At 40.4% G+C, this 20,974-nt stretch overlaps 1 protein-coding gene across 1 annotated transcript in view; it reads left to right on the top strand.

The window, feature by feature from the left end:
* The window catches only part of PTPRN2 (protein tyrosine phosphatase, receptor type N2), an 870,593-nt gene that overhangs the window by 835,443 nt on the left and 14,176 nt on the right, over positions 1-20,974 (top strand). The window contains exons 20-21 of the mRNA XM_019528486.1: positions 2,049-2,102; positions 4,620-4,684. Coding sequence (XP_019384031.1) covers positions 2,049-2,102; positions 4,620-4,684 — 119 coding nt within the window. The remainder of the gene's footprint in view (positions 1-2,048; positions 2,103-4,619; positions 4,685-20,974) is intronic.

Genomic DNA, 20,974 nt, shown 5'->3' with positions numbered 1-20,974 from the left:
GAAATTTAGTTTGCAAATATATATATACTATTCCAGTTTAATGTTGTATTGAAGGAGTTGATTCCAAAATATGAACCATCCTCTGCAGGTTTGTAAGGCTCCTGTATACATTAGTAAGGTAGTGACACTGACACCAATAATTAACAGATTCATCCATACAGAATAATCTAACCCTTCAGTTAAAAGCCATGTAAAACTTGGGGCTGGAGGGAAGAGGAAAGGTATAAGTTTTGCTTGGTAATAAATTACCTTGTTTTCAGTACCTGATAAATTACCGTTGTGTGTGTTTTAGCTTCCAGTGTCAGCTGCTGTTCAGTGGTTGAGCAGTGGACCTATTTCAGAGAAAATAAACCACTCTGCCCTATTCATTGCTAATACAGCAAATTTATGGATAGATGGGGGAACCACAGAAACCAGCCAAAGGCTGAGAATGGAGAAGTCCCGAATTGTGACCTCAGTTCTGTTGTTTACGTGCTCTGAAGCCTTGAGGAACTAAATTTACTAAAGATCTCTACCTCAGTTTCCACATCATTAAAATGGGAGTTAGTTACTTTCCTCACCAATGCATTGTAAAGATTTGTGAATGTTTATATTTTATATGTGACCCTATCGTTATTATAGATATTTACTAAATCTGGTCAGATTCTTAATGACCAGAAGCTGATTGTAAAAAACATTATCTTTTGGAACATGACTATCACCTTGGTAACATGTCTGAGTCAAGTTACTGGCATTTGAAAAGGCTGTCTTTCAGATATACATCTTTAAGTATCTTCAGGCTACACTCTAAGCGTATTTAAAGATATATGCATATTTGCACAGCACAGATGTTACAGAATAGATGAACAGCCAAGAACTAAATGATTCAGTAGATTAGTGATGCTTTAAAATTACTAATACCATAATGCATAGTTGCCAGATTCCAGCAGCACATTTTATCAGATTTCTCAGCAGTTAACGTTCTGAAATATTTGCTCTTACAATTATCAGCTTGGTGCATCTAGACCTTAGACCTCCTCTGGCAGCTGTCCTATGACATGGTTTTATAGTGTACCTTCTAGTAAATTAAAACACCTAATCAAGGAAAGTGAGGGGATTTGATTTCTTAGAAAGGACGCTTTCTCATTTTATCCTTTGTTCAGTTTCCTTTGTTAACACACCCACTTTGACATTTTTCTATGAGGAAAACATTTCACAATTAAAATGCAGCTCTAGAGCAGTAACACTGAAATGAATGTAACCAGACTTAATCCTTCTGTGGGCTGTATTCAGCATTTTACAAGGAGTACCTCGGTTTGCTTCAGTTTTGCTTAATTTCCTCATTAATTCAAGCATAGGTATTAAACCCCAGTAGAAAATTACTGTATACCAGGTCAGTTTTGCACTATTGTTTTTATTGTTCAGCTGTAGATATATTTTCAAATAATGTAGATTGGTTAGAAATCTGGAAAGTAGAGCTATTTATAAATATTAAGTATATAAAACTTTTATATTGGAACTATGGCTGTATAGCTTCCTAGAATTGTAGTCTGTACATGAGTAATTAAATGTTAAGTTTGAGAGAAGATTTTCAGAGTGTTTGCTCACTGCTGTTCTGGAGATAATCTGTTTTCCATACAAGCTCACATTATGCTGCTAACTGTATATCCTCTTTTAATTATGGCTTCCAAATAATGCACTTAATTATTTCTGGGACCAAGCTCATGAACTCAAGGCTCACACCGAAAATCAAAGCATCTCATGATAAACATTGATGGGAGCTGACAAGCAAATAATTTGGGAATAGAATGTATATATTTATGTATTTAGCTAACCCACATTTATGAGTATTATGGAAAGTTGCATTTCATTTTATTTGCTGCACTGGGAAACTAAACAGAGCTGTGTATATAACTTAGCTATTTGTTATATTGAGGTTGATTAGCTGATATTATTACTTAAAGGGTGGTGATGAGTATTTGTTTTTCTTTATTGCTTTTGCTTCTGACAGTTGGCTAAGGAAACAGTGCAAAATATATTTATTAATTTTTGTGTCTGTTTTATTGCAGAAAAGTAAACAAGTGCTACAGGGGTCGTTCTTGTCCTGTAATTGTTCACTGCAGGCAAGTACAATTTTAAAAATAGCTGTAGAGAGGGTTTTGTGCTGTAAGAAATTAACATGAATAGAACCAAATGGGCAAATTACAGGTTTAGATGAATCACTAAATACATAAGATGGTTCCTTCTGAACCAGGTCCAAGATATTACATTTTGTTTAATTTTTTTTTATGCTAGTGAATGCTGAAGGTCCAATTTTGTAACAAAATTGTCCTTTTAATATGATCTTTCAGGTGCAATTTTACAAGTTAAATTTGATTCCTATACCTAAAATTCACTAACAGCCCTTTGATTTTAGAAAGCTGCTCTAACATTACAGCATAGTGATGCATTCCCAATTTAGACAACTGTTTTGCGTTTTTATTAATGTTTCAACAGTGTTTTTTAGTTCTTCTTTGTTTGTTTTCAATGATCATGATGGTAGCAGAGCAGTCTTGGGGAATGGGAGGGGAAAGCTGCCCACTGGTTGGGTGAGTAAGCACAAACCTGCAAGCACAGATTGCTTTTAGGCCTGCCCGTCTGGTGAATGTAAATGAGAGCTGTTTGATGGCTCACTATAAAACTTGATGTAATAATGTAAATATTTAGTTTTGTAGTTGTAATGTCTATTCTGTAAGGATAATGCCCATTCCTTTTTATCAAAGATGGGGAAAATTATAAGTGTGGGAGGAAAAACTATGGGCATCTATACACATGCTCTTGGGTTGGGGGAGGAGGAGGGTGCTTTAATTAAAGTGCCTGCAGTGTCACGTATATTCAGCATCACGTGTTTCAAAATGGTAGCAGAGGCACTTTAACTAAAGCTCATTCAACAAGCTTAATTTAAGCACCCCTGCCCCCATTTTGAAATGCGGAGACAATGAATACATGTGACACGTAGGCTGCTGGAGTGTGCCAGTTAGCATGCTCCAGCAAACTCACGTCAATTGAGTCTGCTGCAATGCATGCTACTAAGCACTTGTTGGAGGAGAGCTCCATCACATGTATAAGCGCCCTATGTCATTTAAAATGTGCACCTTCAGTTTAGTGAGTGGTTCCAGTAAGGGAGGGGAGCATGTCACAAGCCTGCTGAGCTCTATGTGGAGGGACAGAGTCATATAACACAGAATGGTGAAGTACTTGAAGAAAATACACAATATGGAGCAAGCCTGTGTTTGTTTCATTGAAGAGGTCTGAAAAAAGAAAAAGAGATGATGCAGAGTAAACTGAACAGTCCTTTGAATTTGTTGCAGGTATTTTCTTAGTATGATGGATGAAAATGTCTAACATCTAGTTCAGTAGTTTTTTGTTTTATTAGGTCTGACCACTACAGTGCCACTCACTATTTGGATTAACTAATAGGGCCCTGTTTCCTTGTTCCCTTCAGCTGCCTTTCTAGGAAATGATACAGAACAAACTGCTCCCATCTATAAAGGTTTATCAAAAATGCAGTTTCACAGCCTGCCTATGAAAGCCCATCACATCATTGTATCAATGCCTTCTTCTTATTAATGCTGAACACAAAGTTAGTTATCACCAAAAATAATGGGTCAGTTAATAAAAATAGATGACTAATTGATCACACATGCACCTTCTTAGAATTTGGAGGAAGGAAATGAAAACAAGTGTACTACTTAAAGTCTTAATTATGTTTGCTAACAGCAGCTATAAAACATCACACTGCCTATTGCAAGCTACTCCATACCAGGCCTGCAAGATGCATTCAGATTAGGGAACCTTCCCAAAGGTTAACAAGGCTTGGTGCGTCACAAGGCTTGATCACACTTTTCCAAGGAAGGCCTTGATAATACCCTGGGATTAGAGAGAGCTTTCAGGAAATACATGGTAAGATGTTTCCCCACTCGTTGCATCTGAGGTAGAATTAAAGCAAGGGAAAAGACAAGGGGGAAGGTGAGTTGAGATGCATCTTTTCAGGTCCAGATGCTTGGCATCCCACTTCTGGGTTGATAACTTACAGTCCATAAGTAATGCAGTATTTTAAGTTCTTGGATTGGGGGTCAAGGGGTGTGGAGTATGACTTCAGGGGAAATAGATTGCTCTGTGCGCATGCAGTCTGACCTCTAGACTCAAGTGCAAATAGAGCCAATAGTTTTTCGGGATGATTCTAGCCATGGAGTTCTTCAGCTCTCACGTGACTCACTGTTGTGCTTGATCTCAGAGGCGACAGTCTGTAAGCTCATTATGTGTATATTCTATGCACAGAAATGGCTGCCCATTCTTGAATTACTGACTTTTTCACTATTGTGTAAAATGTTTGTCTATTAAATAAACAAGTCTTTGGCTTTAAACAAAACAAAACCCTGCTATCCATGAAGAACAATAGTTAATCCTACACAAACAGCATGTGTTAATTAAAATCACTGCAAGCTTTCTTTCCCTTTCCCTCCCCCCTCAACCTCCTTTCCCTCCCCATCTACCCTCCCTTCCTGGTATAACGCAATATAAAAGTAATGGTGAATACCTTTGTACTGAATCTAGATACACATTGATAGTGTTTTTTCTCTCTCCCTTTCTGTTGCCAGTGATGGTGCAGGGAGAAGTGGAACCTACATTCTAATTGACATGGTTCTCAATAAAATGGCCAAAGGTGAGAATCAAAAGGCTTGTTTTTGTTTTTTTTCTCGGCACTGAAAGATGTGTTGGTGTTGCCATGGTAACGCAGGGTGTAATATTCACAGAAAGCAGTAGAATAAATTAGAGGCAAATTGTACTCTTTCCTGGACATCCCTAAGTTTGATTTTCAAGCTCATGCTGATTTTAAAAAAAAAAAAAGGCTTTATGAATGGAGTGTACACATGTGCTTCTGGACAAGGCAGGATTTGTATTATTAACTCTGTAACCTAAAATAGTGACTGTGGCTAAGACATGGCTCTGAACTATCTAGTAGATAGTAAATTAGTGTTTGCCTAAATAAATAAATGTGCCTCTTTCAAGTGTGTTGCATGCTTAATATTCATCTACCCAGCAGCAGAGTTTAAACACATTTACCCACCTTTTGTTGCTGCTGTAGCAGAGACCGGATCATGGAGCAAAAGCCCCTTGTAGTAAGTGGGTGTTCAAGCACATACCTTTCAAGGAAGCATAACCTTTCATGGGGCAGAGCCTGGTTACTCTGGACCGTATTCCAAGCTCTGCTACTGTGTGTTTGGTCGACCTTGGACAAGTCACTTAATGTCTCTCTTTTCCTACTCATGAAGTACAACTTTTAAAACCTTTTAGCTGTACACTTAAAGTCATAACTACTCTGCATTGTTTTTTATATGTTATTCCTAGTTAAAAAATCTGTGGATTCCCCTTGGGTAAAATATACTCTCCCTTCTTATTCTACCAATTAACATTTGTTGTAAGAACTGTTTGGAATAGTTTGAGGTTGTCTTTTTATCTTAACAGCAAACAGTAAAACACAGTAAATAACCTGTACTGCCAAAACAGTATTTGTGGCAGTTTTGGAAGCACTCAGCATTGGCCATTTTGAGTTCAGTCAGGGGATTACTAAATATTTTTGAAATGCCCTCCCTGTATGATAGGACCCCCCCACTTCTTCTGCCCATCCTGTATTTCTGTTTTTATGCCTTCATTGTGTAAAGTTTGGAGAATAGTCCTATTCATATGGCACCTGTTACTACTGGAAAAAATTAAAAAATAGTCTCTTGTCGTTTCATTGCCATCTTTCTCCATTCCCTTTTATGCTGCTACTGCCCTTTCTTTAAATGCACTTGCATTTAAAAATAATAGTTAATAGTGATTAATGCAAAATATATTACATGTAGAAATAATATATAATCCTATCTTCTAAGCACTGTACATAAACATTTTTTTTCTTCATTATCTTCCTATACGACATGATCCATGCCTTGTTGTCAGTTGCTGCTGAAACCCTGAGACCCAGGTCTCTGCAGAAATAATAATATTCCGTTCCTATAGGTAGATAAAGGAATTTGGCATTTCTTCTCTCCTGGCTCTGTTTCGTCAGACATAAAGGGGTATGTAGATCTGAGTATTGCTGTAAAAAGAAGCGTGCTTCCCTTCTGCCATGCACCAGACTGAAACTTTTCTCCAGGAGAATGAGATTGTTTTTTCACCCTCATTGGAAAGTGCATTTGCATTTTGTGAAAGAAAACGCAGAAATTTCAAACACTTGACACATTTATAATTCAAGTGGCAACTTGATCTCTGAAAGTAAAAGCAGGGGTACATGGTAAAATGGGTGTACACCTCTGTTAAATATTTGTTAGGCTTATTTCAGTTTTCAGCTCTGAAAGGCTGTAATGAAAAGTAGATTTAAAATATATGCCATTTACTTGCATAAAGAAGTAAATGAGAAGTATTTTCTAGCTTCAGGCTTTCAACCACTTAAGGAAGGGTTGACTTTGTTGTAAGAGCACTAAAGAATGCCATTTATTGACTCCATTGTACCATGTAATGTCAAATTCCATTTTAAGTGTGGGCTTAGGGTTGCACAATACGAGACAAGTCATGTGAAACTGGCCAAAGAAAGGCGTTGCTGGGCTTTTTTAGATTGGTCACCCCCATTTTGTTCTTGACCTGCTCCCCTCTGCCATTGGGGGTGTGCAATTTGAAATCCTCTGACCTGGTGCTTTGGCTGTAGCTTAAATGAAAGATCAAAGGGCAAAGCGGGCATCTCAACCCTGCTGAGGTGGGCCTTTCCCAGGCTGTCACACTGTGAGGCAGCCAAAGGTTTTGTTCTGACGGGAATCGAGGCCCAGTCTGTGAGGCCTGGGCCTTCTTTGTCTGGCCTGAGAAGTTTGAGGCCCAGGTTGAGGATCCAATGTTCATCGAATGATCAAAGGGCTGAAGCCCTGGACATGAAATCTTTCTTTCCATTTCCTTTTCTTAAAGAATGAATTGCACGAGTACCAAAGAATGCCATTTCCAAAGCTTTTATGTGGAGTGCTAGGACTAACTTTAGAGTCCTTCAGTTCTAAACATAAAAATGTAAGTGCACTTTCAATCTGGGCCCAGCTGCAAGGCCAGCATCTACTAACATTTCTTTCAAAAAGGCTTTTAAGGATTAAGGCCTTCAGTCTTTCAAAAAAAAAAAAACAACAAAAAAACTTAAGAATAAACTTAGAATAATTTGAGTTCTTGTTCCACTGTCTGGTTTATTAGAAAGTAGACAATAATGCATTTTTAAATCAAAGTAAACAGAGGACTACTTAGTCTCAGCAGTGGGAAAGTGGAAAACGATCAATAAAATGCGTTGGTTCTTTAGGAGGTGTCCTAATAGGGGAGACTGAGAAAGGGAACTGCTTTTTCCTGTAATGATTTATTTTTCTGCATTCTCTTACGGAGTTAACTGGAAATACTTCAGTCAGCTAACAGTTGTCTCCTAATTTTTTTTATTGGAAATCACGCCTAAGACTTATTCTTTATACACATATATATTATAAATTCATATTTTGAACTATTATAGCCTGACCTATTTTATTTGATATTCTTAAAATGGATAAACAGGTGAGAATTCAGTTGTTCGAGCCTGCCTTTTCCAGAAGAAACAATTTGGCGAGAAATTTGCATTCCCTGAATAAATGATACAAAGTTAGCATTTAGCTAGGTAAGTCAATCTAGCCCATCTCACATCTAAAAATTCTCAACCGTATTCTATCGTGTTTCAGTTCTGGCCACAGGCTTAATATTTATCATAGCAAAAGTTGCAAAAGTATTAAAGTTAATAATTTTATAGCAAAATATTTTGGTCATACAACTTAAGGTTTCCCTCCTGCATTTTGTGTTTGAGTGGAAGAGAGGGCATATGAAAAGACTTTATGATGCAGTTAGAAGCACAATGCTGAATAAACGTTTTCCAGTCCCTCACTTGCCATTGTTATTCAAACAACTTCAGAATGCATTTTGGAGTCCCTTTGGCTTTGTGCATCATCAAGGATTTCCTGTTGGGTTGGGCTCTTAATGAATTACTATATCCTCTTTTAAGAACTATAGTGTCTGTATCTGTGTAATGTAAGAGGCATTAACTATGTTAAATAATCTAATGATATAAATTTGGATGAGTTAAGATAGATGATGAAGGTATATCTGTTCCACACCAGATTTTCAACACAAGTGATTTCTTCCTTGTGGTTTTATGCTCTACAGTTACAAACCAATTGCAGCTAAATATGCGAGTGAATCCTGTACCATGGAGTCAGTGAAAAGGTTAAATTTAGAGTGTACTTATTTATATTTAATTGCTTCAGCAACGTTAGGGCTGTTATTTGCCAGTTCACTGCTATAATTGTTTATTAAAATATATTCCTTATGCAAAGCAGTGTCATAACAAAGGCCAGATCCTGCATCCATTGAAGCAGAGAGTAAAATTCCCATGATATAGGACCTGTTCTTAAAGAAAGCTATAAGGCTTGTCACTTCTAAATAAGGACATTCCATTTCCGTGAAGGCTGGATTTTTAAGGTTATTATAGAAGGCATGGAATCATTTTAATATTTTCATATTTCCCTGATGCATAGTTCAGTGCAAACTTTGGTCTTGAGTGAAAAGATTAGAGGTCCCTTTTGAAACCTTAGTGCACTTTCAGTGTTTGAAAAAGAGTAGAAAATATGTCATTTTTTTTTTTTTTTTTTGCAAATTAGCAATTGCTTGTTACAATTTTTTTTTAACTAAGGATGCATTTTGGAAGCCATCACCTTGCATGAATGTTAACATTCCTCATTCATATACTGACACTAACAACCTGAGTGAGAATTTGTTGAGTTCTTTTCACAGGGCTGGGTACCAGTAATTTATTTAGATAAAGTAGTTTGCTAAGGATTTCCTGTTTCTTGTAGTTAGCACCAGCCCTTACTTCTGAACTATTATTGGAGCATTTCTGGCACAGCAAAAAGAAGCAAGTAAAAAGATTCTGTTATGAAACTTTGCATTTTGCTCTCTAGAACTGGAAGGTAGGGATGGCATGGATAATTATTTGAACTGTATAGAGCAGAGATGCCCAACCCGCAAGCCAGGTCCAGCCCACAGGGCTCCACAGGTCTGGAAATTTGCCGATGGGGGAGCAGTAGCACTGTTCCCCTACTGCCAAATTCCCAGACACCGCCCCCCACCCTCAGGCTATGTGCACTGGATCAGGTGCCCAATATAAATGGGCAGAGGCGGTGCCAGGCCCCCAGAACCCAATTCCAGTGCTGCCCTCGGGATCCAATCCTGAGCCACAGGGGCAGGAGGGAGCAGCACTGACTTCCTGGGGCCCAATCTGGGCATGCAGGGTGGGGAGGGGGCAGGGCCAAGTCCTGGCATGCAAGGCTGGATCTGGCCCATGGACTGGCCCTGTGCCACTTATCTGGCCCAGAAGGGCCAAACATTTGAGCATGGCTGGTACAGAGAGGTAACAAAGCAGCCAGGCAGCAAGGTGGTGGAATGCATGGGGGCAGCAGCAGCTTCCAGATACTGCTGTCACTGGCACAGCTGCATGGCTGCAGTAGCAGCTGATAGTCTTTGCCCCACAAAGTCAGCACCTAAGGTTGCTGTTCCAGCTTCCCCACCCTAGTTATACTGTTGGGAAGTGTAGCGGGTAATCCAGCTGGTGATCGGGAGTTCCCTTAGCATTAGTTATCTTGTGTATTGAATCAGTTGAAATTGAAAGGAATTTATTAGGACAATTATGGGCTTTTAAATTCTTTTGGAATACGTTCTAGATTTCAGAATTTGAGAATCCAGTAAATAGAGTGAGTACAGCAATGCCAAACTGAGTGAATCTTCTTTGTGATGTAAAAGGTTCTATAGTTCTTTCTGGTTTCATCACTACAGTAATATGTTAGCTAATAGGATCCCTTTTTACTAGGTCCTATTGCTTATTTGGCACGTGGTTCTGAAGAAGAAGAATAAAATAAAATAGATGGGTCACCTCCATTAAATTAGAAGACCTAATAAAAGAAAATACTTGTGTTTTTTCTGCTTAAAAAAAGACATAATCTGCTAATTCTTAGAATCACAGAATCAAAGAACCAGAAGAGACCTGTAAGATCATCAAGTCCGGTCCCCTGCCATGGGCTGGATGTTACTGGGCTCAAATGAGCTCAACAAGGTGCCTGTCCAGCCTTCTCTTGAACACCTCCAAGGATGGTGACTGCACCCCCTCTGCTGGGAGGGTGTTCCCGATTCTAGATACCCTTACAGAAAATAAGTTTTTCCTAATGTCCAACCTAATTTTTTCCTCAATTAACTTGTGCCCATTGGTTCTCATCCTCCCTGGGGGTGCCTTTCTGAAGAGTTGCTCTCCTAAATCTTGGTGTTCACCTTTGACATACTTGTCGGTGACTGTCACATCCCCTCTGTCTTCTCTTGCTCAGACTGAATAAACCCTGTTCCTGGAGTCTGTCCTCATAGGGCCTATCCTCCAGGCCCCTAATCATATGGGTGGCCCTTCTCTGTACCCTTTTGAGCTTATCCATATCTTCCTGAAGTGTGGTGCCCAGAACTGGACGCAGTGCTCCAGCTGAGGCCTCACCAATGCCGAGTAGAGGGGGAAGAGCACCTCTCTGGATCTGTTCGCAACACATCAGCTGATACACACCAGAGCTCTGTTTGCCCTGTTGGCAACTTCACCGCACTGTTGGCTCATATTCATCCCCTGGTTGATTGTCACCCCCAGGTCCCTTGCAGATGCAGTGCCAGCCAGTGGGCCACCACTCATGGTTTTGTTGCCCCTTATTTCGATTGCCAGCTTGATCTCCATGCCTGCCTTGGCTTTCCACGTCTCATACCTGCAGACCTTGGCCACATGATTGTACTCCTCTCTGGATGCTGAACCATTTTTCCATTGCTTATATGCTTCTTTTTAATTTTTCAAAAGTTCCTTTATACCCCTTTTGAGTCAAGTGGGTCTCATGGCCCCCTTCCCACTTTTTAACCATGTGGGGATGGCTTCTCTTTGATCAGTGAGAATTACCCCCTTAAGGAAGCTCCACCAACCCTGAGCTCCCAAATCATCCAATTGCTGGTCACAGAGGGCACTTCTAACTAGATTCCTGCATTTACCAAAGTTTGCCCTTCTGAAGTCTAGGACTTCTGTTCTACTGGCTGAATTCCCAGCATTTGGGGGATGGTAGACCTAATTAGGTTGTGGTCACTGTTGTCCAGACTACCTCCAATCTTCAGGTCACCTACCTTGTCTTCCCCTTGGATCAACACTAAGTCCAGAGCTGCTTTACCCCTAGTTAGTCCTTCCACAGCCTGTGTCAAGAACAGGTCATTGATAGCTGCCAGGAAGTTGGTTGATCTGCTGGAGCTTGCTGAATGGTCTTCCCAACAGATGTCAGGCTAGTTGAGTCATGCACGACAATCAGGTCTTTAATCCTGGCAGCTTCAGTCAGTTCTCTAGAGAATGCCTGATTGCTCTCCCTTTCTTGGTAGGGTGCTCTATAGTATAATCCTACCATCAGGTCTCCCTCTCCTGAACCCCCTTGTATCTTGACCCAGTGGGTCTCAAGGGAACTCTCTCTGCAATCAAACATGACCTGCAGGGAGGGGTACTGCTCTTTCACATAGAGGGCCACACCTCCTCCCTTCTTCCCAACCCGATATAGAGGCTATAGCCCTCAACATCTACTGCCCAGTCATGTATCATCCCACCAGGTCTCTGTCAGCCCAATGAGGTCAAATTCCTCATCTTTCTGAAGGAGTGCCAGTTCATCCTGTTTGTTGCCCAGGCTTCTGGTGTTCCAATAAAGACACCTGAGTTCACCCCAAATTGCCTCAGGTTTACTGTCCCACTTCAAGTGCCTCAGGGCGCTGGTACTCATCTGGATATCCCCTACTTGAAAGTCCTCCCTTGGGTCATCTTGGCCAGAGGATTTGTGTACATCAGTGGAATCTGCCCTCTCTCCCCCAGACATTTTGTGTCCTTGTATAATCATTACCCCAAATTCTGTTTTCCAGCTACACTTCTGTAAAGGTGGGCATCAGTAAACATTTTCTGGATTTGTTTCCAGGTAAATGAAAGAACATATGGTTCTAAGAGCCAGGTTTCATTGTAAATATATCTCTGTAGAGCATGGTGGCTAGGTGGGAACCCAGGGGCAGCGGCTGGGTGAGAGCCCAGGGTCACCAGCTCACAGGCTGCTAGTTTGACTGCCTGCCTTATTTAGTATTTCATGGGTATGAAGTGGGATTAGAAAGGAATGGAATTCCTAGGGAAAAACATTGCTGTTTTTATCTTGTAGGTTTGCAGTCATTACGTTGGTAAGCTTTGAGGTTTGTATCAGATTTAAATTAGCAATTGTGCTTCTTGAATGGATTAGCAAGGAGGGAAGCGGGGAAATATAGTCACTAAAGCAAGAGGCTGCATTTTCCTTTTCATTTCTGTATTCTCTACCAGCCAGTCCTAAATTGTTGGTAATAATAGCAGTCAATGTAATGGTGGGCATGTTTCTGCAGCCTTTTATGATGACAGTTCCTTGGATCCATGTAAACATATTATACATTAACAACGGCAGTCCTGCAAGTGAGTAGCTTTTATGTAATATAACTGGTAATGAGTTACCCAGGAAACGCAATTAAACAATATTACTTGTTGTTGCAGATATTCCCACCAGATAATTGACCACAACAGGAGCTGTGCCCCAAGCCACAAGCAAAAGTCCATAGTGGACATTTAGGTCAAAATTTTAATGGTAGGGCCTGCAATAATGGGGAACTTTTACTATTTAGAAATAACTACTTAAAAGCACATTTTGATTGTTTAAATTCTTCCTTTTCAACATCAGGTTCTGATGAGTAGAACTACATATATAAACACTTTTAGTAGCTGATTAGCATAGCAGAGCAATCAATTAGTAAAAATTAAAACACAAGTCCATGGAAAGCTTGAACATTTCAGCAAGTATCTATTCTAAAATGAATTAGAGCCTACTGAAAAGTATTGTTGCTTGATAAAATACCTCAAGCATATATTGTGGGCTGATTTTGCAGATGGTTTCTTTCATGATGTATAGAGGTTATAAACAAAAAGCAAACAAATTATTGATGTGATGTCTTCCTTCCCCCACACGCCTTTAAAAATAGAGAGAGAAAGTGACTGGAAGAGTATAGATTTTCAAAAGTTCTGAGAAGACACTATTTTTTGAAGATTCTTTGCCTTTCTGGTGATTTTATTAGGTGGTGCTGGGACTGAAAATATGGTAGAAAGCAATCCTAATTATTCAATTTGGGGCACATGAATTGTGAAGAAAGCTTGATCAGACGTGGACTATTTCTTGGGAAAAGGAACACGAGGGGGGGGTCTGCACAGAGCTTTAGAAGATCGTGAAAGGAATGTATTGATGTCAGTAAGCAGCTTGAGGTAGTAACTAATTTGAAAACAAGGGGTCATGGACTTAAGCTGAGGAAGAGACGAGCATATAAGGAATTTGGAAGCATTTCTTCACACAAAGGGTAGGTTAGAATATAAAAAGTGAAAAAGTCAGGCATAGAAATGGTGCTCTATCCATTCAAGAAGCAACTGAGCAAATGTTTGGAAAATAAGGCAAATGCCAAGTGAAGAACTACTTTTTTGCAGTTGATCTCAGGCAGTCAACCTATAGATACATTTCAAGAGAAGTGTTTAATTTGATCAGATGGTATTCTTCTGGCTGTTTAAGATCCAACATATATTATGGCACTAAAGTGTAATTACCAAACAACTGAAACAATTATACTGTGACTTTTATAGTTGAACCAATTCTGTTTTATTGTGGCTAAATTCTATTAAAGAATTTGTCCAGAATTACAGCAAATTTTACTCAGTTCAGTCTGGGAAGTAACTAGAAGAGGCAGTACTGCTAGCAAGCCTACTTGCAACATAAAATCAGGATAAAATAAATGTACCTTTTGCAATGTGAACGTTCCAGGTGGACCAGCTGCTGCTGTGCCCCTTTTGTGTCTAATTAATGTGCATACGCAAATTCCAGTAGGGGGCTCCAAGTAACTCTAGGATTTCCCTGAGCAAATTAAGACACACAGGGGGATTTCCAGAAGTGTGATTAACTGAGCATGTTAGCCTTCTGCCCGTGTAATACTTGATACATGGATGCATACATGGATGTAGTGTATCCATGGGGCTGGATACACTACATCCGAGGGAACTGGCTGATATGATTGTAGAGCCACTGGCCATTACCTGTGAAAACTCTTGGTGATCAGGGAAGGTCATGAACAATTGGAGAGGGACAAGAAGATGAGAAGAAGGAGGATCCAGGGAACTATAGACCAGTCAGCCTCACCTCAGTCCCCCAGAAAAATCATGGAGCTAGTCCTAAAAGAATCCATTTCTAAGCACTTGGAGGAGAAGAAAGTGATCAGGAATAATCAGCATGGATTCACCAAAAGCAAGTCATGCCTGACCAACCTTATTGCCTTCTATGATGAGGTGACTGGCTCTGTGGATGCAGGGAAAACAGTGGATGTGATTTACCTTGACTTTAGCAAGGCTTTTGATACAGTCTCCCACAGCATTCTTGTAAACAAGCTGAGGAAGTATGGGTTAGAATGGACTGTAAGGTGGACAGAAAGCTGGCTGGTTCATTGAGCTCAATGGATAGTAATCAATGGCTCAATGTTGAGTTGGCAGCCAGTATCAAGTGGAGGAGTACCCCAGGGGTTGCTCCTGGGGCTGGTTTTGTTCAATACATTCATTAACGGAAGGTGGGATGGAGCGCACCCTCAGGAAATCTGTGGATAAGACCAAGTTGGTGGGGGGAATAGTAGATATGCTGGAGGGTAGAGCTAGGATTAAGAGGGACCTAGAGAAATTGGAGGATTGGGCCAAAAGGACTGTCATGAGGTTCAGCAAGGACAAGTACAAAGTCCTGCACTTACGACAGAAGAATCCCATGCACTGCTCCAGGCTTGGACCAACTGGCTAAGCAGCAGCTCTGCAGAAAAAAGACCTGGGGGTTACAGTGGACAGTAAGCTGAGTATGAGCCAACAATGCGCCCTTGTTGCTAAGAAGATTAGCAATGTTAGTGGGAATATCTATACATGTATTAATGCACCGTGGTTCCTGCTCATTAAGTTTAGTACCTGTAATAGCATGTACTAGCTAAAAGCGCAGTAACTGGCACTACTGTGCAATAGCGCTGGTACATGCCTTTTTAGCGACGCTAATGCTCAGTAGACTAATTCTGCTGTGCATTAGCACAATAGCACAGTTTTCATCATGATGCGCTAATGCACCGTAGAATTAATCTACTGCACATTTAGTGCCTGCTTTAGACGTGCCCGCTGGGCTGCATTAGTAGGAGCATTGCCAGCAGATGGAGGGAAGTAATTATTCCCCTCTATTCTGCACTTGTGAGGCTACATCTGGAGTCCTGTGTCGTTTGTCCCACTACAGAAAGGATGTGGACAAGTTGGAAAGAGTCCAACAGAGGGCAGTGAAAAGGGTTAGGGTGCTGGGGCACATGACTTATGTGGAGAGTCTGTAGGAACTGGGCTCCTGACTCATAGGGGGGCGGGGAGAGGGAAAACACGCTTTACTGGAAGAAACAGCGCGTTAGTTCGACCTCGTTGTGGTGAGTCTGTATAGATCAGGTGCTTCAACAGGGCTTTTTTCCATTTTTATCTAATAGCTCTTTTAATCGGCTATTAGATAAAAATGCCAAAAAAACCCCAACCACTAAAGCACCCAGTCTATAGACTTCAGGTGAACCAGGTCCAACTAATACATTGCCTTTTCTGGATGTGCACTGAGCATGGCACAGGAGTGCGCTAAGTTTAAAGTAAAACACCATTTTTGGATTGTTTGTTTTTCCCACATCTGCCAGCAACCATTTAGTTTGCAGAAAAGACCAAGGGAGGATTTAATAGCAGCCTTTAACTACCTGAAGGGGGGTGGTTCCAACGAGGATGGAGCTGGGCTTTTCTCAGTGGTGGCAGATGACAGAACAAGGAGCAACCGTCACAAGTTGCAGCCAGGGAAGTTTAGGTTAGATAGTAGGAAAAGCGCTTTTTCACTAGCAGGGCAGTGAAGCACTGGAACAAGTGACCTACAGAGGTGGTGGAATCTCCATTCTTGGACATTTTTAAGGCCCGGCTTGACAAAGCCATGGCTGGAATGGTCTAGTTAGGAATGGTCTTGCTTTGAGCATGGGGGTGGGCTAGGCTAGATGACCTCCTGAGGTCCCTTCCAACCCTGGTTTCCCGTCAGTCTATGATTCTATTATTCAGCAATTGTAAATGCACTAGCCAACAGTTTCTGGCACCATTACTAGAAGTCAGGGATTGCTCAGTATTGTGTGAGAGCAAATATACCATGGAAAATCTAAGGTGGGCTATAGTGCCCAATCTATAACTTTCACTTATCCCTGTCATTATCAGATTCTGTTCTTATGCATGTGGTATATGTAATGCAGCAATGGTCAGAACTTAAGAGTTATATGCATCTGTGTCCTCAAACTTCCTTGTAGGGGTTGTATTATGGGATGTTTCATAATACTCTATCTCCTACTTAATATGCAGTATTAAGGCTGCATTTCTTTAAGAAGCTGAGCATCATCAGCATCAAGGGATATCACTAGGAGCATCCCATTGTAAAATGAAACACAGTTGTCCAAAGCTGTATAGCTCTGTCATTCTTTCCTTCCCTCCCTCTCCTGGAAATAGGGATTTGTCCTTAAATTTGCACCCATTTATATCCAGGTACAGATTACTGGCTTCTGCATTTTCATGCTGTCAGTAGCCTGTGCATAATAGTTTGCTCAAGTAGTCGATGCAGAATCAACAAAAATGTATCTCTCAAGTTAGTAATTTTTCTGCAGTGACAAAGGATGTTGGCTTAAAAATTGACATGCCAATACTGAATCGCAAGCTGTACAAGACTGTTGAAATTGTTGTAATTTAAGACATTTTTTCTGCATTGTACATGGGATATGCAGATTGAGCATTCCTAGATAACTTGAATGTCCCTTGAGATGCATGACAATAAACTCAGGAAATTGTTACATTTATATATGCAACATACATCTACATTTTAATGGTAATGCAAAATAATTGTGTATATGATAACATATTTAGTAGTAAATATTGTGTGTCTGAAATTTCTGAATATCTTACCTACTTCCTGCCACAACACTGCTTAAATGTTCTTTTCTCTATGTGCATGTTTTTACTTTGTCTGCTACTTTTTAAAGAGAGTATAGCTGAATACTGATTTAAAAATGTATAAGCATTTTTTTGTTTACATACCTAGGTGATTTGGGTGTTAATAACAGAATTTGAGTAAAAATTACTGGGCTCTGGGTTGAAAAAGTGACCATGGACCATAGGTTCAACTTTTTATTCCTACCTCATCCCCAGATGCACGCAGTGAAATCCACTTCATTCACCTCAGTCTAGTAATAGGCTTTCAGTGAAAGCACCAGTCTGAATATATTAGCTTCCTTATTAACCGTAGAGATCTTATTTTCCTGCAAAGTCCTGCAGCTTCCCTTCTTCTCTGTTGAGGTTTTTCTGTTATGAGATGGTGTCAGGTGACCCTCCCAGCCAGTAACAGAACTGCGGCACCTGCATACATGCAAATCAGAATTGGTGAAATCTGTCCAGTTTCTATTTGTTACCTTCAGTTAATGTTGTTTTGTTCCAAACATTGTTTACAAGTGTTTTTGTTTCGTTCGCATTGAAGGCAATGCACAGTGAAGCACAAAGAGAGCCGTGGGCAGATCTCGAATTGTGAAAACGGGGGGGGGGGGAGTGTGCCAGCTACCACTGTGTCACCAGACCAATTGTATGACTGTGACCATGGGCGGGGGGGGGGAGTGTGCAGATGGTGAGCTGCATCATCACATATAAAACAAAAGGTATTTTCCTCCAGTTAAGAATAAACTAGAAGCTTTACTAATATGCTAGGGGCTTATAGCTGTATTATTCAGTTTAAGAGTGAAGCAAAAAGAAATATAACTTCACTGTAATGAGTTCAAAACAATCTGCAGGGCTGTGAAATAAGAGCTCTGTTACCAGGAGCAATGTAACAGGCAGCAGAATTGCAGAACAAAGCTTGATTAGTGGAACGCCATGTCCATTAGAAAGGAGAGGGCCATTAACACCTGGGGAATGAAGAGTTTAGAAGGGATGGGGTCGATCATAATAAGCCATGAAGTCAGTTGACTTCCTCAGAACCAGAAATGGTGCTGTCATTGCCAAGCAGTTGGTTTTAAACTTTGGGTGGATCAGGAATCAAAAGGGGATGCAACTGGACCAGTGTACCCCCCATCCCCTGTGCCACCCCTGAAGGGAGCCCATTTTCATCCTACAGGGCCCTTTATGGTCACTTGTGGTTCTTCTACACTATTTTCCAACAAGGAATCCCCTTAAAAGTGAGAGTCTGCATGGCCCATCTGTGGACCAGGAGGCTAGGCTTCTGTCCCTTAGGCTCACTGAAGTGCTTTTTATTTAGATACCATGGTTGTTTTTCACTTTTGCCATTTTCTTCAGAATTGCCTAAAAGGACAAAAAGCAGCAGAAGGGGAGAGAGGTGGCTCTCAAAGGTTGTTAGACACAACATGGCAATAGAGTATTTATTCATCTCATCTCTGTGCTGGATCTTCACTATGAAAATTTGTCTCAGTTACTTAGTTATTTGTTAGTTGTTATTGTTGGTGCAACCTCAACAAGAATGGTCAGAGAGGAGGCAAGTGAAACTACACACTTCTCAATCGTGGCCTTTTCTCGCGTGGTAAAGTCAATTGTTTAACATTAAATACCTGATCTAGCAAACACTTTGTCCACCAAAGTACCTTTGCTCATGCAAGTAGTCCCACAACACACGAGCATTGTTGTAGAAGATGTCTGTGGAGAGCTAAAGAGTTTACAAGTTGCATATGAGACATCTAGGGGCTCTGAGAGACTGCAGCATATGCATGAATAGGTCTATGCTTTATGCTGTGGTGCAGCAGAACTATTTCAGCTCATTCTCAAGCTAGCTTAGGTATTGGAAGCTTTAATGCAGTCCTGTATCTCTGCTCTTTTTAGAGCTGTTAGTATTGTGTACTGTTCAATTTAAATATTTATTTTACACAATACTGTTTCCTTGCACTGCCATTTGTTTAGAGCTAGGCTGGGGGGAGTGTTCTTTAGACATACCTCTTATATGCATCATATGGGGGAAGAATAAAAATGATGTAAACCAGAGTGATCATTAGCTTGGTTTGATTGTGGAGAACCTTCTTGATGGCATTTTTCCAGATCTGAATTATGTGATCATCACCAAAATATGAAACATTCTTGTGTTCTGCTGAAATGTAACACTGTGATCAGAATCTGGATTGTCCTTGCTGACTCAATATCCCTGTCCTTAATAGTTTTTCATGTGTAGTTTTTGCTATTTCATTATATTAAAGCATGCTTCCCTGGGAATGATTCTTCCATGATGTGCCTGACAGCTGTGAATAAAGCATAGTTCATGACTCTTGAGGCTAAAAGGCTGCCAATCAGCAGCATCTTGCAAATATTAATTGGACTTTTTTCAGCTTCTAGGAACATCACTTGAAAGAACAGTATTAGGGACTTTTCAGACCGTTTCCTTAGAGATTTTAACAAGCTGGCTTTTAATCTGACCTAACAAGACTCTCTGCCCTTCAAGGCCTAATACAAAATCTGTAAAATATAGTAAATATAAAAAGATGAATTAAAGCAGAAATGAAATTGAGCACCTTAAATAGTACAGAAGAAATGCACTTGACAGGTCATTTTCTGTATTTCCTTTAGTATTCCATTTTTTCTATCGGGATAAGTGCTTATTCCCCACACAGCTCATATCCTTCTTCTTAAGAATATAATGGAAGTCCTAATGATCCCACATTTGCAACCCCACAATGCAACTCCCATGTCTTTTGTGATCACTACGTGAACAACGACAGGTAAAAGCAGAGCTAAAAAAGGAGAAAAAGCTCTTTAAAGAAAAATACGGAGTATTTATTCTAGGTATTCGCTAGTCCTTATCCCTGTACTGGCTGAGCACCTCTCAGTCATTAGTGGATTCATCTCTAACACCTGCAAGATAGGGAAGTATTGTTCCATTTTACAGATGATAATCTGAGACACAGCACCCTATTTAATGATTTACCCAAAGGCAAATGGCAAATCTGTGTCTAAGCCAGGAACTGGACTGAACTGGCCAGAATCTCAGCCTAGTACATAAACAACTAGCCCATTGCTTAATGTTCACAACAAACAAGCTCGCAGCCTTTTAAACAAGTATACTATCTTTATTTTCTAGAGCGTTTGCCAATATATCTGCAAAATGTCTCCAGCAGAAAGCTCCTTTTAATAGGTCATGTAAATGATTAGACTAGCAAAAACATTGGGCCCATTCCAGTTCCCAGTGAGGACATTAAGTGACTTGCCTTTAAGTTGAGTGTAAGGCTTCTGCATAGAAGTAAAATCTCCTAAATGGCCTTCACCAAATAAACTCTGCAAATGCCCATAGCAAGACATGACAGTGTGTTGGAAACTAGATCTTAGGCATTCACATGAAACTTTGTGTAACATGCAGGCCTTTAGTTACTACAGTAATAATGGTAATATTAATAGTCTATTTAAATATTGGGAGTTGGTGCTAGTAACCTCGGAGAGCCTGTTGTAGTAGAACATGGTTAGTTCAGAGTTATTTATTATATTAAAAAAGACCATGTGACTGTCACATGTGTTTTTCTCTGACAGACAGAGCAGTGTGGTGGCTCTACCAGTTTATCTGTCTGCAGGCCAGTGTTTAAACCCCATGGGGGCTGCTAATCTGGAGCACCAGCTGCTAAATGCCAGCATGCTGCCTATGCTGCTGCCCAGGGGAGGCAGAGAGGTTGGAGAAGGGATGACCCTAAACTTCAGAAACTGCTTCTCTCCTTGGGGCAAAATCTAATTCAGCTTCACCTTCTC

Source organism: Crocodylus porosus, unplaced genomic scaffold (assembly GCF_001723895.1).
Source record: "Crocodylus porosus isolate Cpor-Errol unplaced genomic scaffold, CroPor_comp1, whole genome shotgun sequence".
Taxonomy (NCBI): Eukaryota; Metazoa; Chordata; order Crocodylia; family Crocodylidae; genus Crocodylus; species Crocodylus porosus.
Note: the sequence above shows the minus strand (reverse complement) of the source record. Positions and strands in the feature narration are given on the sequence as shown.